Here is a 23,773-nt window from a genome sequence, read left to right as displayed (position 1 = left end):
GATTCCAGTGCCAGCTTATGCTCCTGTGTTTGACACTCAGGCCGAGGATGCTGCACTTCGACAGTTTGACTCCCAGGGTGCAGCAGCTGATGATGATGATGATGATGATTTTGGGGTTCCTCTTCCGCCTCCGCCTCCTATGCCTCCACGCTCACATGATCATGAGGCTGGGAGTTCCCGTGCTGCCCCTGCTCCTCCAGCTTTGGACCCTGCTCTTGCTTCGATTCTTCAGACTCTCACCCAGCAGCAGCAGACTCTCACCCAGCAGTAGCAGACTCTCACCCAGCAGCAGGCTCTCCTGGCAGCCGAGCAGGCCCGTTTATCTGACCGTATGCTCTCGATGTTTCAGAGCATGCAGGACAGGCAGGATGCTCTTCAGCAGCAGCTTATTCAGGATAGGGCAGAGAATAGGGCATTCATGGCCCTCATGCTTCAGCATTCTGGTATCTCAGCGTCTCCAGTTCAGTCTGCTCCGCCTTCTTCGCTTCACGCTCCAGTAGTGCCTTCGATCTTGTCTGCACCCCCTGCTGTTACCTCTCCGCTCCGGCCGGTCGCCTTGGCGTTCACTTCACCAGTTCTCAGCTCTGTCTGCCCGCAGCCGCCAGTGCCACCAGCATCTGCTGTTACCACTACTGCTGTGGCAGTATCTGTGACTGCTTCTGCTCCGGTAGCTCCTGCAGCGCTGCCTGCGTCCGAGTCAGTACCAGCTCCAGCTTCTACCGCAGATCCTGGATCCGAGACTGACTCTGACCCTCCGTCGGCGTTTGCTCTGCTACCTCGACCTCGACCGGATGCGCCCCCGCCGCCTCCTCCTGCATCAGGTGTTTAGGTTCAGGTCCCTTTTGGTGTTTGACGCCAAAGGGGGAGAGATATGAGTTGTGAGAGCTAGGGGGAGTTAGAGAGAGAGTCAGTGTTCTTTTGATGTAATATTTGTGCCTGCTACTCTCTGTACTAGCTTTATGTTTTTGGCTCACAAACTCGTCATATACTCTCGTTGCTTTTGGTTGACTGTGTGTATTACGTTTTCACCTTATTTCAAATCACCAGTCTTCTAGCTCTTGTTTCATTAATTTACTTTCTCTTTTATATGAACAAGAATCTTATGATGTGTATGCGCTCACTCTTATTATTATGGTACACATTTCTTCTGTCAAAAATTACTGAGTATAACTAACCATTCTTTCTATTGACAGAATCTTCAAAACAAACTACTCTCACAAAACTTGTAGGGTTGTCATCAATCACCAAAAAGGGGGAGATTGAAAGCATCTAGGCCCCTGGTTGGTTTTAGTGATTAATGACAACGTATTATTATATGTGACTAACGTGTGTTTTGCAGAGACAAATGGTAAGTTAGGTCACATGACAGGTAGAAGTACTACAACGGAGAAAACAATCCCGGAGATAAGAACTCGAAGCGACGGCTAAAACGACGAAACAAAAGGTGAAGGTCTACGGAGTCCGAGTGTCAAGGAGATGTGGACACTCGCATTTTAATTAGGCTTTTTATTCTCTTTTAGCCGTACTATAAAGAGGGGTTGTCGATGAGTAGTTTGACCAAGAGAGTTCTAGTGTAGTGTTGGTGCACAATCACACTCATACACAGTGCTAGGTGTCACTCTAGAACTCACACACAAGTTAGAGCGAAAACCGATTTGAAAAACAAGACTTAGGGTTTCTGGCTTTGGGGCACCGGACTGTCCGGTGTGCACCGGACTGTCCGGTGCACCCTCTGCCAGGTGGGACCAGGCTGGTTCACAGCAGAGCCTTCCCAGTCGCAGAAACCCGAGAGCGCTGCCTTCGGAGATGAATTTTAGTGGCACACCGGACATCGCACCGGACTGTCCGGTGTGCACCGGACAGTGGACTGTTCACTGTCCGGTGCGCCATGAGTCCAACGGCTCTGTGTCAGAACTAGCCGTTGGAAGTGACCGTTGGCGCACCGGTGGCGCACCGTTGGCGCACCGGTGGCGCACCGGACTGTCCGGTGCGCCATCGCGCAGCAAGTTTCCTGTAACGGCTAGTTGGTGGGTGAGGGCTATTTATACCCCTTCCACCCACCATATTCAATGTCTTGCACTCCACATTTATTCCAGCACCTTGGTAGAGTATTGCAAGCACCAAAAGCCTAGTGAGGAGATTAGAGAATCATAATCCGCGCTTGTTCCTCATTAGCGCTAGTGAGAGCCACCTAGAGCACACACCACTTGCATTAGGCTTCTCTTGGTCAAGCGAAAGTCTATGGCTTGTTACTCTTGGTGATCGGCATCACCTAGACGGCTTGGTGGCGTTGGGAGCTCGGTGATCACCGTGAAGATCTTGTTGGTGACCCGACTCAAGTTCTGTAAGCGGTCTCGAGGGATCCACCGCGCCGGAGTGGCAAAGGATCATCTCGTAGTGAGCACTTGGTTCTTGCGAGGACCAAGGGGGAGCGATACCCTTGCGCGGGTGCTCCAACGAGGACTAGTGGAGAGTGCCGACTCTTCGATACCTCGGGAAAAATTGGAGGAGTCTTCTAAACTTTGCTTTACATTCCGCACTTAATTCAAGCTATTTACTTTGTGTATTTGTTTAGCAAGTATTTGAAGCATTGTTTTAGCCTTGTTACATTTCTAGTATTATTTTCTTAGTGCTAGTTGTTGGGGTGAAGTTGGGCTCTTGTTTAGCTCTTGCTTAGGTTTTAATTAGTGTTGATTTTTAGAAAAGCCCAATTCACCCCCCCTCTTGGGCATCGTGATCCTTTCAGCCACGTCCAAAGCAAAATGTTGTGGGAACCAAGTGGGTGTTCCGCAATAAGCAAGATGAGCACGGGGTGGTGACAAGAAAAAAGGCTCGACTAGTGGCAAAAGGTTATGCCCAAGTCGCAGGTTTGGATTTTGAGGAGACTTTTGCTCCTATGGCTAGGCTAGAGTCTATTCGCATTTTATTAGCCTATTGAGAGCACCTAGAGGGGGGGGTGAATAGGTGATCCTGTAAAACTTAAACTTATAGCCACAAAAACTTGTTAAGCGTTAGCACAATTAATGCCAAGTGGCTAGAGCGAAGATCTTGCACAATATGATAATCACAAAGAGTTCAACACAGAGAAGACACAGAGATTTATCCCGTGGTTCGGCCAAGTACAAAACTTGCCTACTCCACGTTGTGGCGTCCCAACGGACGAGAGTTGCACTCAACTCCTCTCAAGTGATCCAATGATCAACTTGAATACCACAGTGTTATGCTTTTCTTTTCTTATCCTGTTTGCGAGGAATCTCCACAACTTGGAGCCTCTCGCCCTTACACTTTTGATGTTCACAAAGAATCACGGAGTAAGGAGGGAAAGAACAACACACACAAGACTGCAAAAGATCAGAGCAACACGCACACAAGTCGCAACACGAGCTCGAAACACAACTCAAGAGTTCACAACTCCACTAGAGCTCTATGTGCTATCACAATGAAAAGACTGCGCGAAATCGATGTCTTGGTGCTTAGAGATGTTGTAGGAATGCTTGGTATTCTCCTCCATGCGCCAAGGGGTCCCTTTTATAGCCCCAAGGCAGCTAGGAGCCGTTGGGAACAAATCTGGAAGGCCATCTTTGCCTTCAGTCTCGTGGCGCACCGGACAGTCCGGTGCACACCGGACACTGTCCGGTGCCTGATTTGTTTCCATAAAAAGCCCAGTCGACCGTTGCTGACCGTTGCAGATCTGGCGCACCGGACATGTCTGGTGCACACCGGACAGTCCGGTGCCCCCTCCCGACCGTTGGCTCGGCCACGTGTCGCGCGCCGATCGCGCAGCCGACCGTTGGCCCGGCCGACCGTTGGCTCACCGGACAGTCCGGTGCACACCGGACGGTCCGGTGAATTTTAGCCGAAGTCGCCGGAGAAAAACCCGAGAGCGGCTGGTTTGCCCTGCGCTGGTCTGGCGCACCGGACACTGTCCGGTGCACACCGGACACTGTCCGGTGCACACCGGACAGTCCGGTGCCCCAGCCCGAAACAGCCTTTGGCTGTACACAGCCACTCTTCCACTTCTTTTCTTTTCTGCTTCTTCCTGTTTCTAACACTTAGACAAGATATTAGTACACAAAACCAATGTACTAAGGCTTAGAAACATACCTTTACTTGTGATTTGCACTTTGTTCAACCATGGGCACACTTTCACATTTGAGCACTTGTGTTTGCACTCAATCACCAAAATACTTAGAAATGGCCCAAAGGCACATTTCCCTTTCAATCTCCCCCTTTTTGGTGATTTATGCCAACACAACATAAAGCAACTAGAACAAGTGCAAAATCACTTCAAATAAAAACTAACTTTGAGTTTTATTCAACTTTGGCATATATGGATCATCTTTTGCCACCACTTGGTTTGTTTTTGCAAATCAAACTCAAATCTCTATCTCTAAGTCAAACACACATGTTGAAGAAGAGAGTCATTCCAAAAGAGATTGATCAAAGATTTCAAAAACTCCCCCTAATTCCCATAATCAATACTTCTCCCCAGAAGAAGCCAACTTTTGACGAATGAGACAATGCAAGAGTTTTGAACAAACCAAATACTCTATTCTACTATTTTCAAAATCTCTCAAGTGGTAGCTGATCCATTTATTGCTTTGGCCTTTATTTTCTCCCCCTTTGGCATCAAGCACCAAAACGGGATCAATCTTGGCCCTTTAACCCCATTGCCTCACCAAAATCTTCAATTAAGATCAAATGGCAATAAGAGTTCATGAGATGAACTTGGAATTAGTTACCCTCTCATCGGAGTGCAGTGGAAGTCTTTCATGGTCCAAGTCCACCTTTTCCCTTCCAATTCTCCTTCGAGACTAAAGCAAGCAAACTCAAGCATATGGTTAGTCTCAAAGGGTCAAGTTGTAACACATCTCCCCCTAAACATGTGCATCACTTTGCAACGGACTTGTGAGGTCCAGGGAGTGTTTGTACAACTTGGGCACCTCAATAAACAACAAAATGCAGAATGAACATGATCAAAGGCATAAACACATGTATGCTACAATTCAATCCAAGTTCCGCGAATCTAAGACATTTAGCTCACTACGCAGCCTGCAAAAGGTCTTCTCATCTAGAGGCTTGGTAAAGATATCGGCTAGCTGATTCTCGGTGCTAACATGAAACACTTCGATATCCCCGTTTTGCTGGTGGTCTCTCAAAAAGTGATGCCGGATGTCTATGTGCTTTGTGCGGCTGTGCTCAACAGGATTTTCCGCCATGCGGATAGCACTCTCATTGTCACATAGGAGTGGGACTTTGCTCAGATTGTAGCCAAAGTCCCGGAGGGTTTGCCTCATCCAAAGTAGTTGCGCGCAACACTGTCCTGCGGCAACGTACTCGGCCTCAGCGGTGGATAGGGCAACGGAAGTTTGTTTCTTAGAGTTCCATGACACCAGGGACCTTCCTAAGAATTGGCACGTCCCCGATGTACTCTTCCTATCGACCTTACATCCAGCATAGTCGGAATCTGAGTATCCAACTAAGTCAAAGGTAGACCCCTTTGGATACCAGAGCCCGAAGCAAGGCGTAGCAACTAGATATCTAAGGATTCGCTTCACCGCCACTAAGTGACACTCCTTAGGATCGGATTGAAATCTAGCACACATGCATACGCTAAGCATAATATCCGGTCTACTAGCACATAAGTAAAGTAATGACCCTATCATTGACCGGTATGCTTTTTGATCAACAGACTTACCTCCTTTGTTGAGGTCGGTGTGTCCGTCGGTTCCCATCGGAGTCTTTGCGGGCTTAGCGTCCTTCATCCCAAACCGCTTTAGCAGATCTTGCGTGTACTTCGTTTGGGAGATGAAGGTGCCTTCCTTGAGTTGCTTCACTTGGAACCCAAGGAAGTAGTTCAACTCGCCCATCATTGACATCTCGAATTTCTGCGTCATCACCCTGCTAAACTCTTCACAAGACTTTTGGTTAGTAGAACCAAATATTATGTCATCGACATAAATTTGGCACACAAACAAATCACCATCACATGTCTTTGTAAAAAGAGTTGGATCGGCTTTCCCAACCTTGAAAGCATTAACAATTAGAAAGTCTCTAAGGCATTCATACCATGCTCTTGGGGCTTGCTTAAGTCCATAGAGCGCCTTAGAGAGCTTACACACATGGTCGGGGTACCGTTCATCCTCGAAGCCAGGGGGTTGCTCCACGTACACCTCCTCCTTGATTGGCCCGTTGAGGAAGGCGCTCTTCACATCCATTTGGTACAACCTGAAAGAGTGATGAGCGGCATATGCTAGCAAGATACGAATTGATTCTAGCCTAGCCACAGGAGCAAAAGTCTCCTCGAAATCCAAACCTGCGACTTGGGCATAACCTTTTGCCACAAGTCGAGCCTTGTTTCTCGTCACCACTCCGTGCTCGTCTTGTTTGTTGCGGAACACCCACTTGGTTCCCACAACATTTTGCTTAGGACGAGGCACCAGCGTCCAAACTTCATTCCTTTTGAAGTTGTTGAGCTCCTCTTGCATGGCCAACACCCAGTCCGGATCTAGCAAGGCCTCTTCTACCCTGAAAGGCTCAATAGAAGAGACAAAGGAGTAATGCTCACAAAAATTAACTAATCGAGATCGAGTAGTTACTCCCTTGCTGATGTCACCCAGAATCTGGTCGACGGGATGATCCCTTTGAATCATCGCTCGAACTTGGGTTGGAGGTGCCGGTTGCGCTTCTTCCTCCATCACATGATCAACTTGTGCTCCCCCTAGATCACACGCCTCCACTTGAGGTACCTGTTCGTCGTCTTGAGTTGGGGGATGCACCAATGTTGAGGAAGAAGGTTGATCTTGCTCCAAGTGTTCCTGTGGTCGCACATCACCAATCGCCATGGTTCGTATAGCGGCCGTCGGAACATCTTCTTCATCTACATCATCACAAACAACAACTTGCTCTCTTGGAGAGCCATTAGTCTCATCAAATACAACGTCGCTAGAGACTTCAACCAAACCCGATGATTTGTTGAAGACTCTATACGCCTTTGTATTTGAGTCATAACCTAACAAAAACCCTTCTACAGCTTTGGGAGCAAATTTGGAATTTCTACCTTTCTTTACTAGAATGTAGCACTTGCTCCCAAATACACGAAAGTAAGATACATTGGGTTTGTTACCGGTTAGTAGCTCATACGACGTCTTCTTGAGGAGGCGATGAAGGTAGACCCTGTTGATGGCGTGGCAAGCCGTGTTCACGGCTTCCGTCCAAAAGCACTCGGGGGTCTTGAATTCTCCTAGCATCGTCCTCGCCATATCGATGAGCGTCCTGTTCTTCCTCTCTACCACACCATTTTGCTGTGGTGTGTAGGGAGCAGAGAACTCGTGCTTGATCCCTTCCTCTTCAAGGAACTCCTCCACTTGAAGGTTCTTGAACTCGGACCCGTTGTCGCTCCTTATCTTCTTCACTTTGAGCTCAAACTCATTTTGAGCTCTCCTGAGGAAGCGCTTGAGGGTCCCTTGGGTTTCAGACTTATCCTGCAAAAAGAACACCCAAGTGAAGCGGGAAAAGTCATCAACAATAACTAGTCCATACTTACTCCCTCCTATGCTCAGATAGGCGACGGGTCCGAAGAGATCCATATGCAGCAGCTCCAGGGGTCTTGAAGTGGTCATCACATTCTTGCTGTGATGCGCTCCTCCCACTTGTTTACCTGCTTGACAAGCTGCACAAGGTCTATCTTTTTCGAATTTAACGTTAGTCAAACCTATCACGTGTTCTCCCTTTAGAAGCTTGTGGAGGTTCTTCATCCCCACATGTGCTAAGCGGCGATGCCACAGCCAGCCCATGCTAGTCTTAGCTATTAAGCATGCATCTAGACCGGCCTCTTCTTTTGCAAAATCAACTAAGTAAAGTTTGCCGTCTAATACACCCTTAAAAGCTAGTGAACCGTCACTTCTTCTAAAGACAGACACATCTACATTTGTGAATAGACAGTTATACCCCATATTGCATAATTGACTGACAGATAGTAAATTATATCCTAGAGACTCTACTAAAAACACATTAGAGATAGAGTGCTCATTAGAAATTGCAATTTTACCTAACCCTTTTACCTTGCCTTGATTCCCATCACCGAATATGATTGAATCTTGGGAATCCTTATTCTTGACGTAGGAGGTGAACATCTTCTTCTCCCCCGTCATATGGTTTGTGCATCCGCTGTCAATAATCCAGCTTGAACCCCCGGATGCATAAACCTGCAAGGCAAATTTAGGCTTGGGTTTTAGGTACCCAACTCATGTTGGGTCCTACAAGGTTAGCACAAATCTTCTTAGGGACCCAAATGCAAGTTTTATCACCTTTGTATTTATCCCCTAATTTCCTAGCAATTACCTTTCTATTCTTTCTACAAATTGCAAAGGAAGCATTCAAAGCATGATATATTGTAGAAAATTCATTTACTACTTTCCTAGGAGCATGACTAACATTCTTTCTAGGCACATGATGAATAGCATTTCTCCTAGACATATTTCTACCATGCATATAAGAAGAACTAGAAGCAAACATGGCATGAGAGTCAAAATCATCATAAGCATTATAACTCCTATAAGCATTTCTAGTTTGTCTCCTGTCATGATACATAAAAGCATGGTTCTTTTGCACACTACTAGCCATAGGGGCCTTCCCTTTCTCCTTGGCAGAGATGGGAGCCTTATGGCTTGTTAAGTTCTTGGCTTCCCTCTTGAAGCCAAGCCCATCCTTAATTGAGGGGTGTCTACCAACCGTGTAGGCATCCCTAGCAAATTTTAGTTTTTCAAAATCACTTTTGCTAGTCTTAAGTTGAGCATTAAGACTAGCCACTTCATCATTTAGTTTTGAAATTGAAACTAAGTGTTCACTACAAGCATTAACATCAAAATCCTTACACCTAGTGCAAATTGTAATATTTTCAACACAAGAGTTAGATTTATTTGCTACTTCTATCTTAACATTCAACTCATCGTTAATGCTCTTTAATTTAGAAATTGTTTCATGGCATGAAGATAATTCACAAGTAAGCATCTCATTTCTTTTAACTTCTAGAGCATGAGATTTTTGAGCTTCTAAAAATTTATCATGCTCTTCATACAATAAATCCTCTTGTTTCTCTAAGAGTTTATCCTTCTCATTCAATGCATCAATTAATTCATTAATTTTGCCAATTGTAATTCTATCTAGACCTTTAAATAAACTAGAATAGTCTATTTCATCATCGTCACTAGAATCATCATCACTAGAAGAAGCATAAGTAGAGTTTCGAGTTCTTACTTTCTTCTCCTTAGCCATGAGACACGTGTGACGCTCGTTGGGGAAGAGGGCCGATTTGTTGAAGGCGGTGGCGGCGAGTCCCTCATTGTCGGAGTCGGAGGAGGAGCAATCCGAATCCCACTCCTTGCCTAGATGCGCCTCGCCCTTGGTTTTCTTGTAGTGCTTCTTCTTCTCCCTTTTGTTCCCCTTTTCCTGGTCACTTTCATTATCAGGACAGTTAGCAATAAAATGACCAAGCTTACCGCATTTGAAGCATGATCGCTTCCCCTTGGTCTTAGTCTTGCTCGGCTGTCCGTTGCGACCCTTTAGCACCGTCTTGAATCTCTTGATGATGAGGGCCATTTCTTCATCATTAAGACCGGCTGCCTCAATTTGCGCCACCTTGCTGGGTAGCGCCTCCTTGCTCCTTGTGGCTTTGAGAGCAAAAGGTTGCGGCTCGTTGATCGGTCCATTCAAGGCGTCGTCCACATACCTTGCCTCCTTGATCATCATTCGCCCGCTGACGAATTTTCCTAGGACTTCTTCGGGCGACATTTTGGTGTACCTGGGATTCTCACGAATATTATTCACCAAATGAAGATCAAGAACGGTAAAGGACCTGAGCATTAGTCGGACGACGTCGTGGTCCGTCCATCGCGTGCTTTCGTAGCTCCTTATTTTGTTGATAAGGGTCTTGAGCCGGTTGTATGTCTGAGTTGGCTCCTCGCCCCTTATCATCGCGAATCGTCCAAGCTCGCCTTCCACCAACTCCATTTTGGTGAGCAAGGTAACGTCATTCCCCTCATGAGAAATCTTGAGGGTGTCCCAGATCTGCTTGGCGTTATCCAAGCCGCTCACTTTGTTATATTCATCCCTGCACAATGAAGCTAGAAGAACAGTGGTAGCTTGTGCATTCTTGTGGATTTGCTCATTAATGAATGAAGGGCTATCCGAGCTATCAAATTTCATTCCACTTTCCACAATCTCCCAAATGCTTGGATGGAGAGAAAATAGGTGAGTACGCATTTTGTGACTCCAAAATCCGTAGTCCTCTCCATCAAAGTGAGGAGGCTTGCCAAGTGGAATGGGGAGCAAATGAGTATTTGAGCTATGTGGAATGCGTGAATAATCAAAAGAAAAATTTGAGTTAACCGTCTTTTGTTTGTCGTGGTCGTCGTCTTTTTGGGAGGAAGAGGATTCATCGCTGTCGTAGTAGACGATCTCCTTGATGCGCCTTGTCTTCTTCTTCTTCCCATCTTTGCGCCTGTGGCCCGAGCCCGAGTCGTTGGACTTGTCATCCCTTGGCTCGTTGACGAAGGACTCCTTCTCCTTGTCGTTGATCACAATTCCCTTCCCCTTAGGATCCATTTCTTCGGGCGGTTAGTCCCTTTCTTGAAGAGAATGGCTCTGATACCAATTGAGAGCACCTAGAGGGGGGGGTGAATAGGTGATCCTGTAAAACTTAAACTTATAGCCACAAAAACTTGTTAAGCGTTAGCACAATTAATGCCAAGTGGCTAGAGCGAAGATCTTGCACAATATGATAATCACAAAGAGTTCAACACAGAGAAGACACAGAGATTTATCCCGTGGTTCGGCCAAGTACAAAACTTGCCTACTCCACGTTGTGGCGTCCCAACGGACGAGAGTTGCACTCAACTCCTCTCAAGTGATCCAATGATCAACTTGAATACCACAGTGTTATGCTTTTCTTTTCTTATCCCGTTTGCGAGGAATCTCCACAACTTGGAGCCTCTTGCCCTTACACTTTTGATGTTCACAAAGAATCACGGAGTAAGGAGGGAAAGAACAACACACACAAGACTGCAAAAGATCAGAGCAACACGCACACAAGTCGCAACACGAGCTCGAAACACAACTCAAGAGTTCACAACTCCACTAGAGCTCTATGTGCTATCACAATGAAAAGACTGCGCGAAATCGATGTCTTGGTGCTTAGAGATGTTGTAGGAATGCTTGGTATTCTCCTCCATGCGCCAAGGGGTCCCTTTTATAGCCCCAAGGCAGCTAGGAGCCGTTGGGAACAAATCTGGAAGGCCATCTTTGCCTTCAGTCTCGTGGCGCACCGGACAGTCCGGTGCACACCGGACACTGTCCGGTGCCTGATTTGTTTCCATAAAAAGCCCAGTCGACCGTTGCTGACCGTTGCAGATCTGGCGCACCGGACATGTCCGGTGCACACCGGACAGTCCGGTGCCCCCTCCCGACCGTTGGCTCGGCCACGTGTCGCGCGCCGATCGCGCAGCCGACCGTTGGCCCGGCCGACCGTTGGCTCACCGGACAGTCCGGTGCACACCGGACGGTCCGGTGAATTTTAGCCGAAGTCGCCGGAGAAAAACCCGAGAGCGGCTGGTTTGCCCTGCGCTGGTCTGGCGCACCGGACACTGTCCGGTGCACACCGGACAGTCCGGTGCCCCAGCCCGAAACAGCCTTTGGTTGTACACAGCCACTCTTCCACTTCTTTTCTTTTCTGCTTCTTCCTGTTTCTAACACTTAGACAAGATATTAGTACACAAAACCAATGTACTAAGGCTTAGAAACATACCTTTACTTGTGATTTGCACTTTGTTCAACCATGGGCACACTTTCACATTTGAGCACTTGTGTTTGCACTCAATCACCAAAATACTTAGAAATGGCCCAAAGGCACATTTCCCTTTCACCTATGCCGCTCACCATTCTTTCAGGTTGTTTCAAATGGATGTGAAGAGCACTTTCCTCAACGGGCCAATCAAGGAGAAGGTGTACGTGGAACAACCCCCTGGCTTTGAGGATGACAGGTATCTCGACCACGTTTTAAGCTCTCTAAGGCGCTCTATGGACTTAAGCAAGCCCCAAGAGCATGGTATGAATGCCTTAGAGATTTCTTAATTGCTAATGCCTTTAAGGTTGGGAAAGTCGATCCCACTCTTTTCACTAAGACTTGTGACGGTGACCTTTTTGTGTGCCAAATTTATGTCGATGACATAATATTTGGTTCTACTAATCAAAAGTCTTGTGAGGAGTTTAGCAGGGTGATGACACAGAAATTTGAGATGTCGATGATGGGCGAGTTGACATACTTTCTTGGGTTCTAAGTGAGACAACTCAAGGACGACACCTTCCTCTCCCAAACGAAGTACACTCAAGATCTTCTCAAGAGGTTTGGGATGAAGGACGCCAAACCCGCCAAGACGCCTATGGGAACCAACGGGCATGTCGACCTCAACAAAGGAGGTAAGTCTGTTGATCAAAAGGCATACCGGGCTATGATAGGATCCTTGATTTATTTATGTGCTAGTAGACCGGATATTATGCTTAGCGTATGCATGTGTGCTAGATTTTAATCCGATCCAAGGGAATGTCACCTTGTGGCCGTTAAGCGAATTCTTAGATATTTAGTTGCTACGCCTTGCTTCGGGATCTGGTATCCAAAGGGGTCTACCTTTGACTTGATTGGATATTCAGACTCCGAATATGCTGGATGCAAGGTTGATAGGAAGAGTACATCAGGGACGTGCCAATTCCTAGGAAGGTCCCTGGTGTCTTGGAGTTCTAAGAAACAAACCTCCGTTGCCCTATCCACCGCTGAGGCCGAGTATGTTGCCGCAGGACAATGTTGCGCGCAACTACTTTGGATGAGGCAAACCCTCCGGGACTTTGGCTACAATCTGAGCAAAGTCCCACTCCTATGTGACAATGAGAGTGCAATCTGCATGGCGGATAATCCTGTTAAACACAGCCGCACTAAGCACATAGACATCCGGCATCACTTTTTGAGAGACCACCAACAAAAGGGAGATATCGTAGTGTTCTATATTAGCACCGAGAACCAGCTAGCCGATATCTTTACCAAGCCTTTAGATGAGAAAACCTTTTGCAGGCTGTGTAGTGAGCTAAATGTCTTAGATTCGCGTAACTTGGATTGATTTATAGCATACATGTGTTTTATGCCCTTGATCAAGTTACCTTATGCATTTATGAGATTTATTGTTTATGGTGCTCAAGTTGTGCAAGGGATCCCCGGACCTCACAAGTCCATGTGTGAATAATGCACATATTTAGGGGGAGAAATGCTACAACTTGACCCTTTGAGACTAACATTTGTGCTTGAGTTTCCTTGGTGTAGTCTCAAAGGTGAATTGAAAGGGAAAGGTGAACTTGGACCATGCAAAGACTTCCACTGCACTCCGGCATTAGTGTACTAACCTCCAAGTTCATTCTTAAACTCCTATTGCCTTTTTGCTCTTAATTGACATTTTTGGTGAGGCAATGGGGTTAAAGGGCCAATAATGATCCCGTTTTGGTGCTTAATGCCAAAGGGGGAGAAATTAAGGCCAAAGCAAATGGATCAGCTACCACTTGAGAATTTTGCCACTTGAGAATTTTGAAAATAGTAGAGGTAGAATTTTTGATTTGTCCAAAATACTCTTATTGCAAAATTTGATCTCTTATTGGGAGAATATATGATTATGGAAAAAAGGGGAAGTTTTTGGCATTCGATCAATTTTTCAATTAGAATATCTCTCCTTGTGCCTAAACATGTGTGTTTGACTTAGAGATAAGAAAATGATTTTGATTTGCAAAAACAAACCAAGTGGTGGCAAAGAATGGTCCAAATATGCCAAATTGAGTTAAAGACAATTTGGTCTTCAAATTGAATCGATGTTGCATGTTTTGCATTGCTTTTTGATGTGTTGGCATAAATCACCAAAAAGGGGGAGATTGAAAGGGAAATGTGCCCTTGGGCAATTTCTATTATATTTTGGTGATTAAGTGTCCAACACATTGTGAGTAAGTTATTATGTGCCAAATGAAGAGAGAAGTGCAAATTATGTAACAAGGTATGTTTCTAGACTTAGTACATTGGTTTGAGTACTAACATGTTTTGTCTAAGTGCTAGAAACAGAGAAAAGAGAAGAAGAAAAGGACTTGGCTCTAAGCAGCCAACACTCAGCTCAGAGTGGCACACCGGACTGTCCGGTGGTGCACCGGACAGTGTCCGGTGGTGCACCGGACAGTGTCCGGTGCGCCAGGCTGGCTTCCGTCGAACTGGCCGCTCTCGGGAGATTTTGGCGGCGTATGGCTATAATTCACCGGACTGTCCGGTGGTGCACCGGACTGTCCGGTGAGACAACGGCTGCCAGCGCAACGGTCGGTCGCGCAATCCGCGGGCGACGCGTGGCCCGCGCCAACGGTCGGCTGGGGGCACCGGACTATCCGGTGTGCACCGGACAGTGTCTGGTACGCCAACCAGCCAGGAGTTGCAACGGTTGGCTGCGTCAAATTAGGAAGGAGATCCGCACTAGACATGCTACAGTGACTGTCCGATGGTGCACAGGACTGTCCGGTGCACCACCCGACAGAAGAAAACTTTGGCCTTCCTTGTTGGCCTCCAACGGCTCCTAGCTTCCTTGGGGCTATAAAAGGGACCCCTAGGTATATGATCATCGAATAATATCATTCTATATATCTATCTATTGAAAAAATTATCTGCTAGGTTACTCGTATTTGTTCGTGCCTCGCGGGTAGGGGTGGTAATGGATCGCGATCCAAATATTTCTTCATAATTTGTTAGGACCCTAAATTAATTTTAGTTCAAATATAAATAGAAATAGAGTCTGATCTTAATCCGATTCGATACATAAATTTTATAATGTTAAATTTAGAGCTCATTGTCACCTCTACTCGTGGGTATATAATCTTACTCGTACTTGTACCTGCACAGACAATTTTACCCTCAGGTTACCCGTACCCCTAGAGCAGTATAAAATTCTAATACACCATTCAGTCAAAATGTTAAACAAACACATAAAAATAGTCCAACTTAATATATAACAAATTATAGGATTGTGTAACTCGATAGTTAAACAAATGATAGCCAAAGAAATATTTCCTTTTATCTAATAATATAGACTTTAATTAGATGCCAATAGTAATATGATGCAGATATATTTTATCCGTAGGTGTCTATCCGATTATTTTATATCTTTCTTTGTATCGGATAAAACTCTTCTGCTATTCGAATTTGGGGTAGTCATTGTGTTTCTTTTCTTTTGCGCTGCCTCTCCTTTGTTGTCCCGCTCTTGCGACTCATACCCGCAGCCCAGCCCACCAACAGCTGCCGTTTCTCTCACAGCCGCTCGCGGCCCATCTTCCCGCAGGCCGGATCATCGCCAAGAAGCAGGGCCGGAGCGTCGTCCACCATGCCGCCAGGTCGTCTTGGAATGGGATCCGAGCGCCGCCTCCCGACCCGATCCCCGACTCGGCCAAGAGCGCCGCATGCCCTGCCCGCGCGACGAGGAGAAGCTGGACCTGACGCATTTCCCTGTGCGCCGGGGCGCATCCTCTCCCTCCCGATCGCTGGGCTCGGCCAAAGAAGCGCCGCCGGCATTTACCCTTGGAACTCCGACGCCACCGCGAATCAACCGAGCTGCCGCCTCTCCGTCTCCCGAAGAAAGTTCGCCGGGATCGCCCGAAGGTATAGTATATACAGTCCTCTCTGGACAGGACAGCAGTGCTGTTTCTCTTTCTCGCTCGGTACAAAATAGCTGAGAATTCAATTTCACTTTGAAAAAAAAAGAAGAACGCTGACAATTCAGTTACTTTGGAGAAGAAATTTATTACAGTATGTTATTTGAAACCAACCAGTAACATCGATGAGGATCTCGCCAAGAATGGTGGGGGGAGATGCCCAGTCTCCCACTCCTTTCACTCTCTCTCTTCCTCATCATGATCCTCTCCTAGCTTGTCTTTATATCAGTAAAAAAAACGTGGGATCTTTTCGAGCACCAAAATAGAAAAAGAAAAAATCCCCTTACAATAATCCAATTCCTAATCCAAAAACACCCCCCCTCCCCCCCCAAAAAAAAAACATACACCCCTTGTGTCTACCATAACGCATGTACACTTGGGTGTACATTGCCCCTCTCGATCTGAAGCCCTTCAGTCTGGTCCTGCACTTGCAAAGCAGAGTGAGCCTTCGGTGGCAGCCAGGCACACACTGTTGAGCCCTGTTTTTTTTGTTGTCCCCTTGTATACGTACGTATGTATGTACGTGCTTTCCTTGTAAAAAAGCGTGCGATTTATCTGGGGCCTAAAACTCTGCATTCCAAATCGCGTTCTCGCTCTCGCCGCAGCGCTGATGGACCTCCTTGATCCGGTCAGCGGATTTGCAGATGCCGCTGCAGCTCCAGTCGAAGGAGGCGACGCACGCGTTCCCCGCCTGCGCCTTCCACTCGCAATCTGCACAAGTTTGGTGAGCGCGAAGCTTGGTGAGTTGGTGTGCGTGTTAGGCAAAGAACCGTTTCAGCTGACAGCGCTGCTGCTGCTCCTGCGCTCCAACACACAGGAGAGGACCTGCCTGATGCGTCTTTGCCACCACGGTTCTTAAGGTAAAAAAAAAACAACAACGTTTCTTCGTCTCGGCGGCGCCATCAATTGGCAGCCTTCAGATTCAATCGTTACGAGAAGCAGCGTAACACTCGAAAGGAAAGTTGAGACGTCTCATGTCATGGCAGACTGCTAAGGATGGTTAACACACACAAGCACACATGCTGCCGACAGCTGACGCCGCACCTACTCTCTGAAGTTGACCATCAACTACCCCGAACGGGAACGGCCCCGCGTTTCCCTCTCCCCCCCACAAACAATCCCCACAGACGACAGACAGATCACGCTCACGCACACGCTGTATGTATAAAGAAGACCAGCCACCGATACGGTTGGAAAGAACTTGGAAGACCAATCCACTGGCACCTTCACATGCTGACACCAACTGGACTACTGGTAGCTAGAGGAAGCGACTACGTATTGTATGCTCATAAACGACGTACAGACGGGAAAGCGTCAGGTTGTATATATACCTGGTGGCGTGCCGCAGCAAAGGCGGCGGTCGTCGACGTGCTCGACGTCCAGTCCGATGAACCAGGATCCCAGGGACACGTCTTCGTTAGCGTATTTGTGCAGGACATGCCTGAAAACGTATCCAACCATGGTCAATAATGATGCTCTGCATCTCTTATATTCATAAAAGAAAAAAAAAACAGGAAGGACGAAGCACACGGCCGGGGTGAGCAGCATTCGAGTGGAAACGCTTACTGGTTGAGTGCTATGTAGGAGGCCAGGTCCTTGGAGATGGCGTACAGCTGACCGGAGGCGTGGCGGAAGTACCTGTTCCCCCACTCGCCGAATTTCCAGTACTCAGGCTCGTGGTACCTCACGCCCCTAACAGCAAGAACATGAACGTCTGCGACAACAAGAACATGAACATTTTATACGGCCGGCGACGGGACTTACTTCTGGGCTAGCACGGGGCCAGATTTCATGCAGCCAACGTAAGCTCGCGGCTTGGAGCGGTGCCTCGCCAGCGTGTTTCCAAGAGTCGCTGCAGTGCGCTTCCAAAAGAACTCGTTAGTCTACTGTGTTTGCCTTGCCGGGACCTGAACATGCATGGGATCAACGTCGACGGCACTGTTCTGTAGTCAGTCTGTACGCACCTATGTTCACATGCACGTCGTCGTCTACCTTGACGTAGTACTCCGCGTCCCACGTGGACACGGCCGCCACGAAGTACGCCTTGGTCTTCGCCGCCAGCTCCAGGTACCCTTCCACGTGGTCCTGTCAACGGTTGGAGGAGGCCATACATTACATGCACATTCCAACAAGAGCACTTCAGTTCAGTACTGAGTCGGACGACGGGATCAGTTCGTTTTACCAGCCTCATGAAGTCCCCGTGCTTCCTGTCCTCCGCGTCGATCGCTCGGTCAAGTATGCCGCCGGGAGTCGCGCTGCGTGGATGGCAGCAGAACAACAGTTTTGTTTTTGTTTTCCTTTTTCTGAATCAGTAACTAACAGCGTAGAGAGCTGTCAGGTCGTCTTTCAGTCACATATATGAACTACTCACTCACCTGTGGCCGATGACGAACCGAATGACGATGCCCTTCTCTTCCTCCATCGTCCTCCTCTTCTCGCCTGCAGTGGAACGAACCCAACCGACGGTCAGAGCAAGTTTCAGAGTGCGCAGGACGAGACTTGTTTCTGGAAAAGCACGCACAAGAGACAAGACCAACCTTGAGGCATCCATGTCGCGCGGACCGAGTCTCTCCTCTTCCGGCTGCTGAACGCGGTGTTTACGCCGACGACCATGAAGTGCTTCCGCTTCCCCGTGGGCTCGGGCACCGGGGCGCCGGCGGCGCCGTGGAGCATGGACTCCTGCGTCGCCTTCGCGGACGCTAGCTCCATCTCCAGGTTCGAGATCGTCCTGTCCAGCGTCCTGATTGATCACAGGCAAAACAGTTCGATCGGAAGTCGGAACAGATAATACAGCATATTGCTGAATGCGGATTGCTCTACGTCAAGAGCCAGGCTAGGCTAGGTTACTCACTGGATGACATCTTGAGTTCTTGGAACCTCTCCGGGAACGTCTCTTGCATCGCCGGCCTGTAACCGACCACGAGGAGAATGTTTACACTACAGACCTGTCTGTCTGCCCATGGCTCGGAGCAGAAACACTGGAAGCACAACTGCGCGGCATTCGATACGTACGCTTTTCGGAGCGCAGTCGCCGTCGACAAGGCTCATCTTCTCCACCTCCAACGTCGACCTTCTGATGATCTCCTTCGGCTCCGGCACCGTCCACATCCTGCATCAAACAAACGGTCCTTTTTACCGTCAACAAGTACAGCTCTTTTGACCATACGCAACCTCGGTGAAAGAAAAAGGCACAGGGCGCCCTGCCACGCACTGCGAGACTGTGACTGTGTTGTCGGCGGCGGGCGTCGACGGGTAGGCAGCGCTCGCCTTTCGCGCGCGGAGGCGGACCGGCTCCGCACGGGATGGGGATAAATGGTCCGCCTTACCTGCCGGCGACGCAATAACCGCCGCACCCCCCGAATCTTTTTTTTTCGCCGGCAAATAAAGGCGCGTCACGGCCGTCGTCGCCCAAGTACAGCACAGCACAGGCGCGGTCCAAGTTTTCCACGATCACCACGGGCGCGCGGGGACCCAGGGCCCTCTTCATTCCCCCTGGTTGCTGCTTTGGGCTGAGTGGAGAGGGCACGAGCACGAGCACGATACGGGCGACGGAAGTACAGTACAGCAGCGGCACTAGTTGCCCGGCAGGTACGCGACGCCCCCCCATTGACCAGGGAGGGCGAGGCACGCTGGACAGGCAGGCGCCATGAGAAGCTGGAAACTTGGAGCCGTGGGACGACGACGAACGAAGCCAAGAGCCACGGATTTTGCGTGCTACGGGGAATTGGGAGACAATAGTAGAAGGGAAGGGATACGAGATCGTGTCAACTTGACACTGAATTCGCGATCGTGGGATATGAGAACGAACGAACCGCTGAAACGGATCCAAAACACCAAACCAAGAGCCGGCCGGAGGAAGGAGGAGGAGGAATTGAAGCAGGGGGCGCAGCGCAGCGCAGGCAGCGTTACCTGTTGGTGAAGAGCAGGCCGATGCAGAAGCTGCCGAAGCAGAGGAGGAAGGTCCACTTCTTGGAGATGGAGCCTCGCAGCACCAGCTCGTCTCCTCCTCCTCCTGCAGCCGCTCCCTGCCCCCAGCCCCTGCTGCCGCTGCTCTTGTTGAAGCTCATCTTCATCGATCTCTTTCCCAATCACTCTCTGTTCCCCTCTCTCTATCTCTCTTTCTCTCTCGACGACCGACCCCAGGGGCAGCGCGGCTCTCTCTGGGCCTCAGCGCTGTCGGAGGCTCGTCAGGGCCCTACTAGCTGCTCCTCACTCGCCGAGAGCTCATGATCGCAGTCAGCCCCCCAAGAACTTGAAGGAGGCACCAAGCGATGGTCCCGGCCTCTCTCCTCCTCCTGCTCCCGCGGCAGTCGCTCTCGCTTTTGTCCAGAGCAAGTCTCTCTATCTGCCGCGGCTTTTCGTTCCTCGCCCACTCTCACCCTCTAGATTCCCGGGCTCCCGATGATGCGCAGGTCCTCCTCCTGCCGGCTGGGGCTGCTGCTGCTGCCACCACCACCACCACCACCACTGGTTGGTGCCTTTGGGGTGAAGGGGAAGCTAGGCCAGCAGGCCAAGGAGGAAGGAAGGCAGGCAGAGGCAGGCAGCCACGGACATGACGCACCAACTGCGCGTGCGCGGGCGGGAAGAGTGGGGTCTGGACTCTGGAGGAGGGAAGGGATCTCGGGCGCTCTCTCGATCGGGAGATTTATTCGGCACAGTGCCCGCGGCCACTTGATCCGTTCAGGTCATTTCCGGCCGGTTTATGTGCTGTATATAGCTCAAGTGGCACAATTAATTGGGTGTTTGCTGTGCTCTACAGTGCAGTGAGGGGAGTTTGAACTGCCTGGAGGAAATGCCGGCTTTGCCCCCCTCTCCCCGGTTGTTGGTCAAGTCAATGGCGCCATCCTCTGCCCCTGTTTGGAAGTAAGCCCTCCCATGCCATGATCCTATGCCGTGTGGCCCGGGGAGTGTGGGTCGGGAACTGTGCGAATGCTTGATCTGCTGAGATTTTTCACAATTCTACCTCACTAGCTTGATCTGCGTTTTCTTTGCAAGAGGCTAAGGTCCGTTCGGTTATTCAGCAACATCTTCCAGAAGCAATTCACAGCTGGAACGACTTTGTGCCTATCCTTCGGGATCTCATCTTTATTTTAAATTTCACTATGTAAACAGTATCATCTACATTACAAGTTATCTATTTTACATTGATTTGTTGTCTTCGCTTCACTTGTAGAGTTGTAGAATTCAAATGATGGGGCCATGCGGTAGTGAAAATCACTGCTACTACTACGAAGGACCATTAGTTTTTTTTTGGAAAGATAGATACTTCAAGGTTTTTCCGTATGACGACTGACTACTCATGACTCCGAGGTTGTGCTCGCTCCACTCCCTACTTATTGATCATTTTACTTTTGTCTCAAGTTAAGCTCCAAACGTATTGTAGTTATTTCTTTTTCGTTAAACTCTCCGGCCGTCAATTATGTGGTGTCTTGTGACGATGATAGTGCACTTGTTTGAACTTGTAGATAGATGTCAATACAATATGCCGTCTTATAGATCCAGAAAAGTTGACTTACGACAGAGTTTTCTTTAGTCAAATTTCCTTCGATTTGACCACATTGTTTTATAAGAGAACACATGTTTACTGACACTACGTAGTTACTGTCTGATGCATGAAAGTCCAACATGAAGCCACTGCCACACGGATGTTGTGCTAGCTACTCTCTATATCTACTACTTATTAACGCACGCGGTAAGGGGTAGCCATCCTCATTCCGCCCTCCCTGCAAAGGGACATACCATTCCCGGCTGCCATTCTAATCTAAAATTAAATTAAATTTAAAAAACACAAATGTAGCCTCAATGGGATTCGAACCCGTGACCCCTCAAGCAAATGTGTTCATAGCTACCACTGTACCATATATGTGTTTATGTCAATGTTTGTTACAGTAAAAATATCTACTACATGTCTCCCAAATCCCATCTGCTACCCTTGCACAATGTGTAGTAGTAGATAATTATCAACGAGATTACTGAATTATATTTTTGGACGGAGACAGTAGTATTTAAAGAAGAGCCTTGCATGCAATTTCTTTTTTTTATAATATTTTCAACTTAAATTCCTTTTTTATATGTGTGATATTTATTCTCCGTAATATTTTTTTTCATGGACCTGACTTGTAAGTCATTTTCATAAACCAACGTCAAATATGAATCCATGTTTCTTACTTGGAAACCCGAACAAACACCACTGGCAGGAGGCCCGTGCCTTTAATTCTATTCGCAGACACATACACTTGCCTTTTTTGTTTAAGCAAGCGTGTATGGTGGTGCATACCTGATGACTGACAATGTATGAGGGAACTTGTACCGGCAGGTGTGGTACGTGCTCTTCAATGATAAGACCATGCAAATCGTGACATATATCGAAGTCTACATGATACTGATGGTTGCAATATAATAGTGAAACAGCTAAATTAAAATAACAAAATTTATGTATGAACAGAATAAAAAATGGATTATATGAAACATTTTCATATAACAATATAAGACACATTTTGTATATAAATTATCATGTTATTATATGTTTCCGTTGCAACGCACGGGCACTCACCTAGTAAAGCTATTAAAACTTCAATAAGTTTGGCGCAGGATAACTATGGAGTTTTTTTTGTTTTGACGTAGAGATACTTTTGTTTTTTTTAAAGAAAAAAACACTTAGTCGTCAAAATCACAAAATTTGAGCCGGAAAAAAACTATAGTTTGGAACACATCAAGTATGCTTCAGAAATAAGTACTTTATATTATGTTAAATAATACAAAACCAGGTGTTGAGCACCATTTTGAGTGCGCGGACGGTCCGGCCCTGGGGTCGGACGGTCCGGACAGTTCGCGCCTATGGGCCGGACGGTCCGCGCAGGCGCAGAACAGATTAGGGTTCCGAGTTTCTTGCTATGTTTGTTGGCGAAAATCTCGGGATAAGCTCGGAAATTAGTTTGTAAAGGGTCCAGCCCCCCTCCTCTATAAATAGAGAGGTATACGGCCGATTTGTAATAATCAATCGAATCAATACAACTTCTATTTCGCATTTTATCTTAGGAGTAGTTCTAGTTTAGCCCTAGTTTAGCCTTCCAATCCCCAAATTCTCTGTCTCTCTTCGACTCTACGTCGATTAGAGGAGTCTAGGTCGGTCTACCCGAGCCTAGACAACTCCTAGGATCTCTCCTCCCCGACGGGGTCCCTCCCGGGAGCGAGATTCAGGCGCCGCCGGCGATCTTCCGCCGCCCCTGCGCAAGCGCGGACCGTCCGGCCGTCAGGCACGGAACCCGAGCTCCTGCACCAGGTCGTGGACCGTCCGGCCCTGGGCCGTGGACCGTCCGCGCTTGACCAGAGAGCACCGCCGCTGGTTCTCTTGAGTAATTGACGCCTCCAAAAAGGTGTCAACACCAGGATGAAAGCAAGGTTATTAGAATAGAAGGAAGCGATCTGGAGTACAGAAAGTGTTGCTTCCGAATTCCGATCCATGGTGGCCTTCGGTTACCATCCTTGGCGAAGAGGCAAAGGATCTAGTTCCCTTGTCCACTACTGCTACTGAATACTGATGGTGCCGTGCCCTTTACATTGTTCGGTCGATCTAGTTCCCGGGGATTAAATAAATAATGTGGATTCCGTTCCCCAGCCCAAAGCAAAGCACACTATTTGACGATCGAATTTCAACTAGAACTTCTGATTAAAGCCGGTTGTTCGCTTCGGATTAAGGTCTAGAGGATGTTTATTTTTTAAATTAAAATCAGATGTTTAGACTGTTGTAGCTATAATTTATAGAGATAAAAATACGGTCGATTTGCATCCTCTTCCTCCAGGCACGCACGTTATAATGATGTCGCTGAAGAGCGCGGGAGAGCACAGATCGATCGACCAGCTAGCTAGCTAGCTAGCTATTAGCAGCTGGAATGCCCTGCAACGTACATACCTGTACAAGGATTTTTTTTTTTTGGTCTAGCCGCAAAATCACCGGGAGCCACACGTATTAGGTTTATTGTTTGGTTTGTGTAATGAAATG

General features: G+C 47.9%; 1 protein-coding gene across 2 annotated transcripts; it reads right to left on the bottom strand.

Annotated features, from left to right (window-relative positions):
- Positions 1-15,806: 15,806 nt before the first annotated feature.
- Positions 15,807-20,450, bottom strand: LOC100273113 (putative beta-13-galactosyltransferase 4). 2 transcript variants are annotated; one of them, XM_008683190.4, is made up of 11 exons: positions 19,681-20,450; positions 18,784-18,880; positions 18,623-18,678; positions 18,309-18,511; positions 18,147-18,210; positions 17,954-18,026; positions 17,736-17,856; positions 17,536-17,623; positions 17,338-17,463; positions 17,103-17,212; positions 15,807-16,482 (listed from the first exon to the last, which is right to left on the bottom strand). In XM_008683190.4, exons 1-11 carry the CDS (start codon positions 19,842-19,844, stop codon positions 16,334-16,336), a joined length of 1,251 nt encoding a protein of 416 aa, XP_008681412.1. In that variant the 5' UTR covers positions 19,845-20,450; the 3' UTR covers positions 15,807-16,333.
- Between the last annotated feature and the right edge of the window lie 3,323 nt (positions 20,451-23,773).

The sequence above is a fragment of the Zea mays genome, chromosome 5, assembly GCF_902167145.1.
Source record: "Zea mays cultivar B73 chromosome 5, Zm-B73-REFERENCE-NAM-5.0, whole genome shotgun sequence".
Classification (NCBI taxonomy): Eukaryota; Viridiplantae; Streptophyta; class Magnoliopsida; order Poales; family Poaceae; genus Zea; species Zea mays.
Note: the sequence above shows the minus strand (reverse complement) of the source record. Positions and strands in the feature narration are given on the sequence as shown.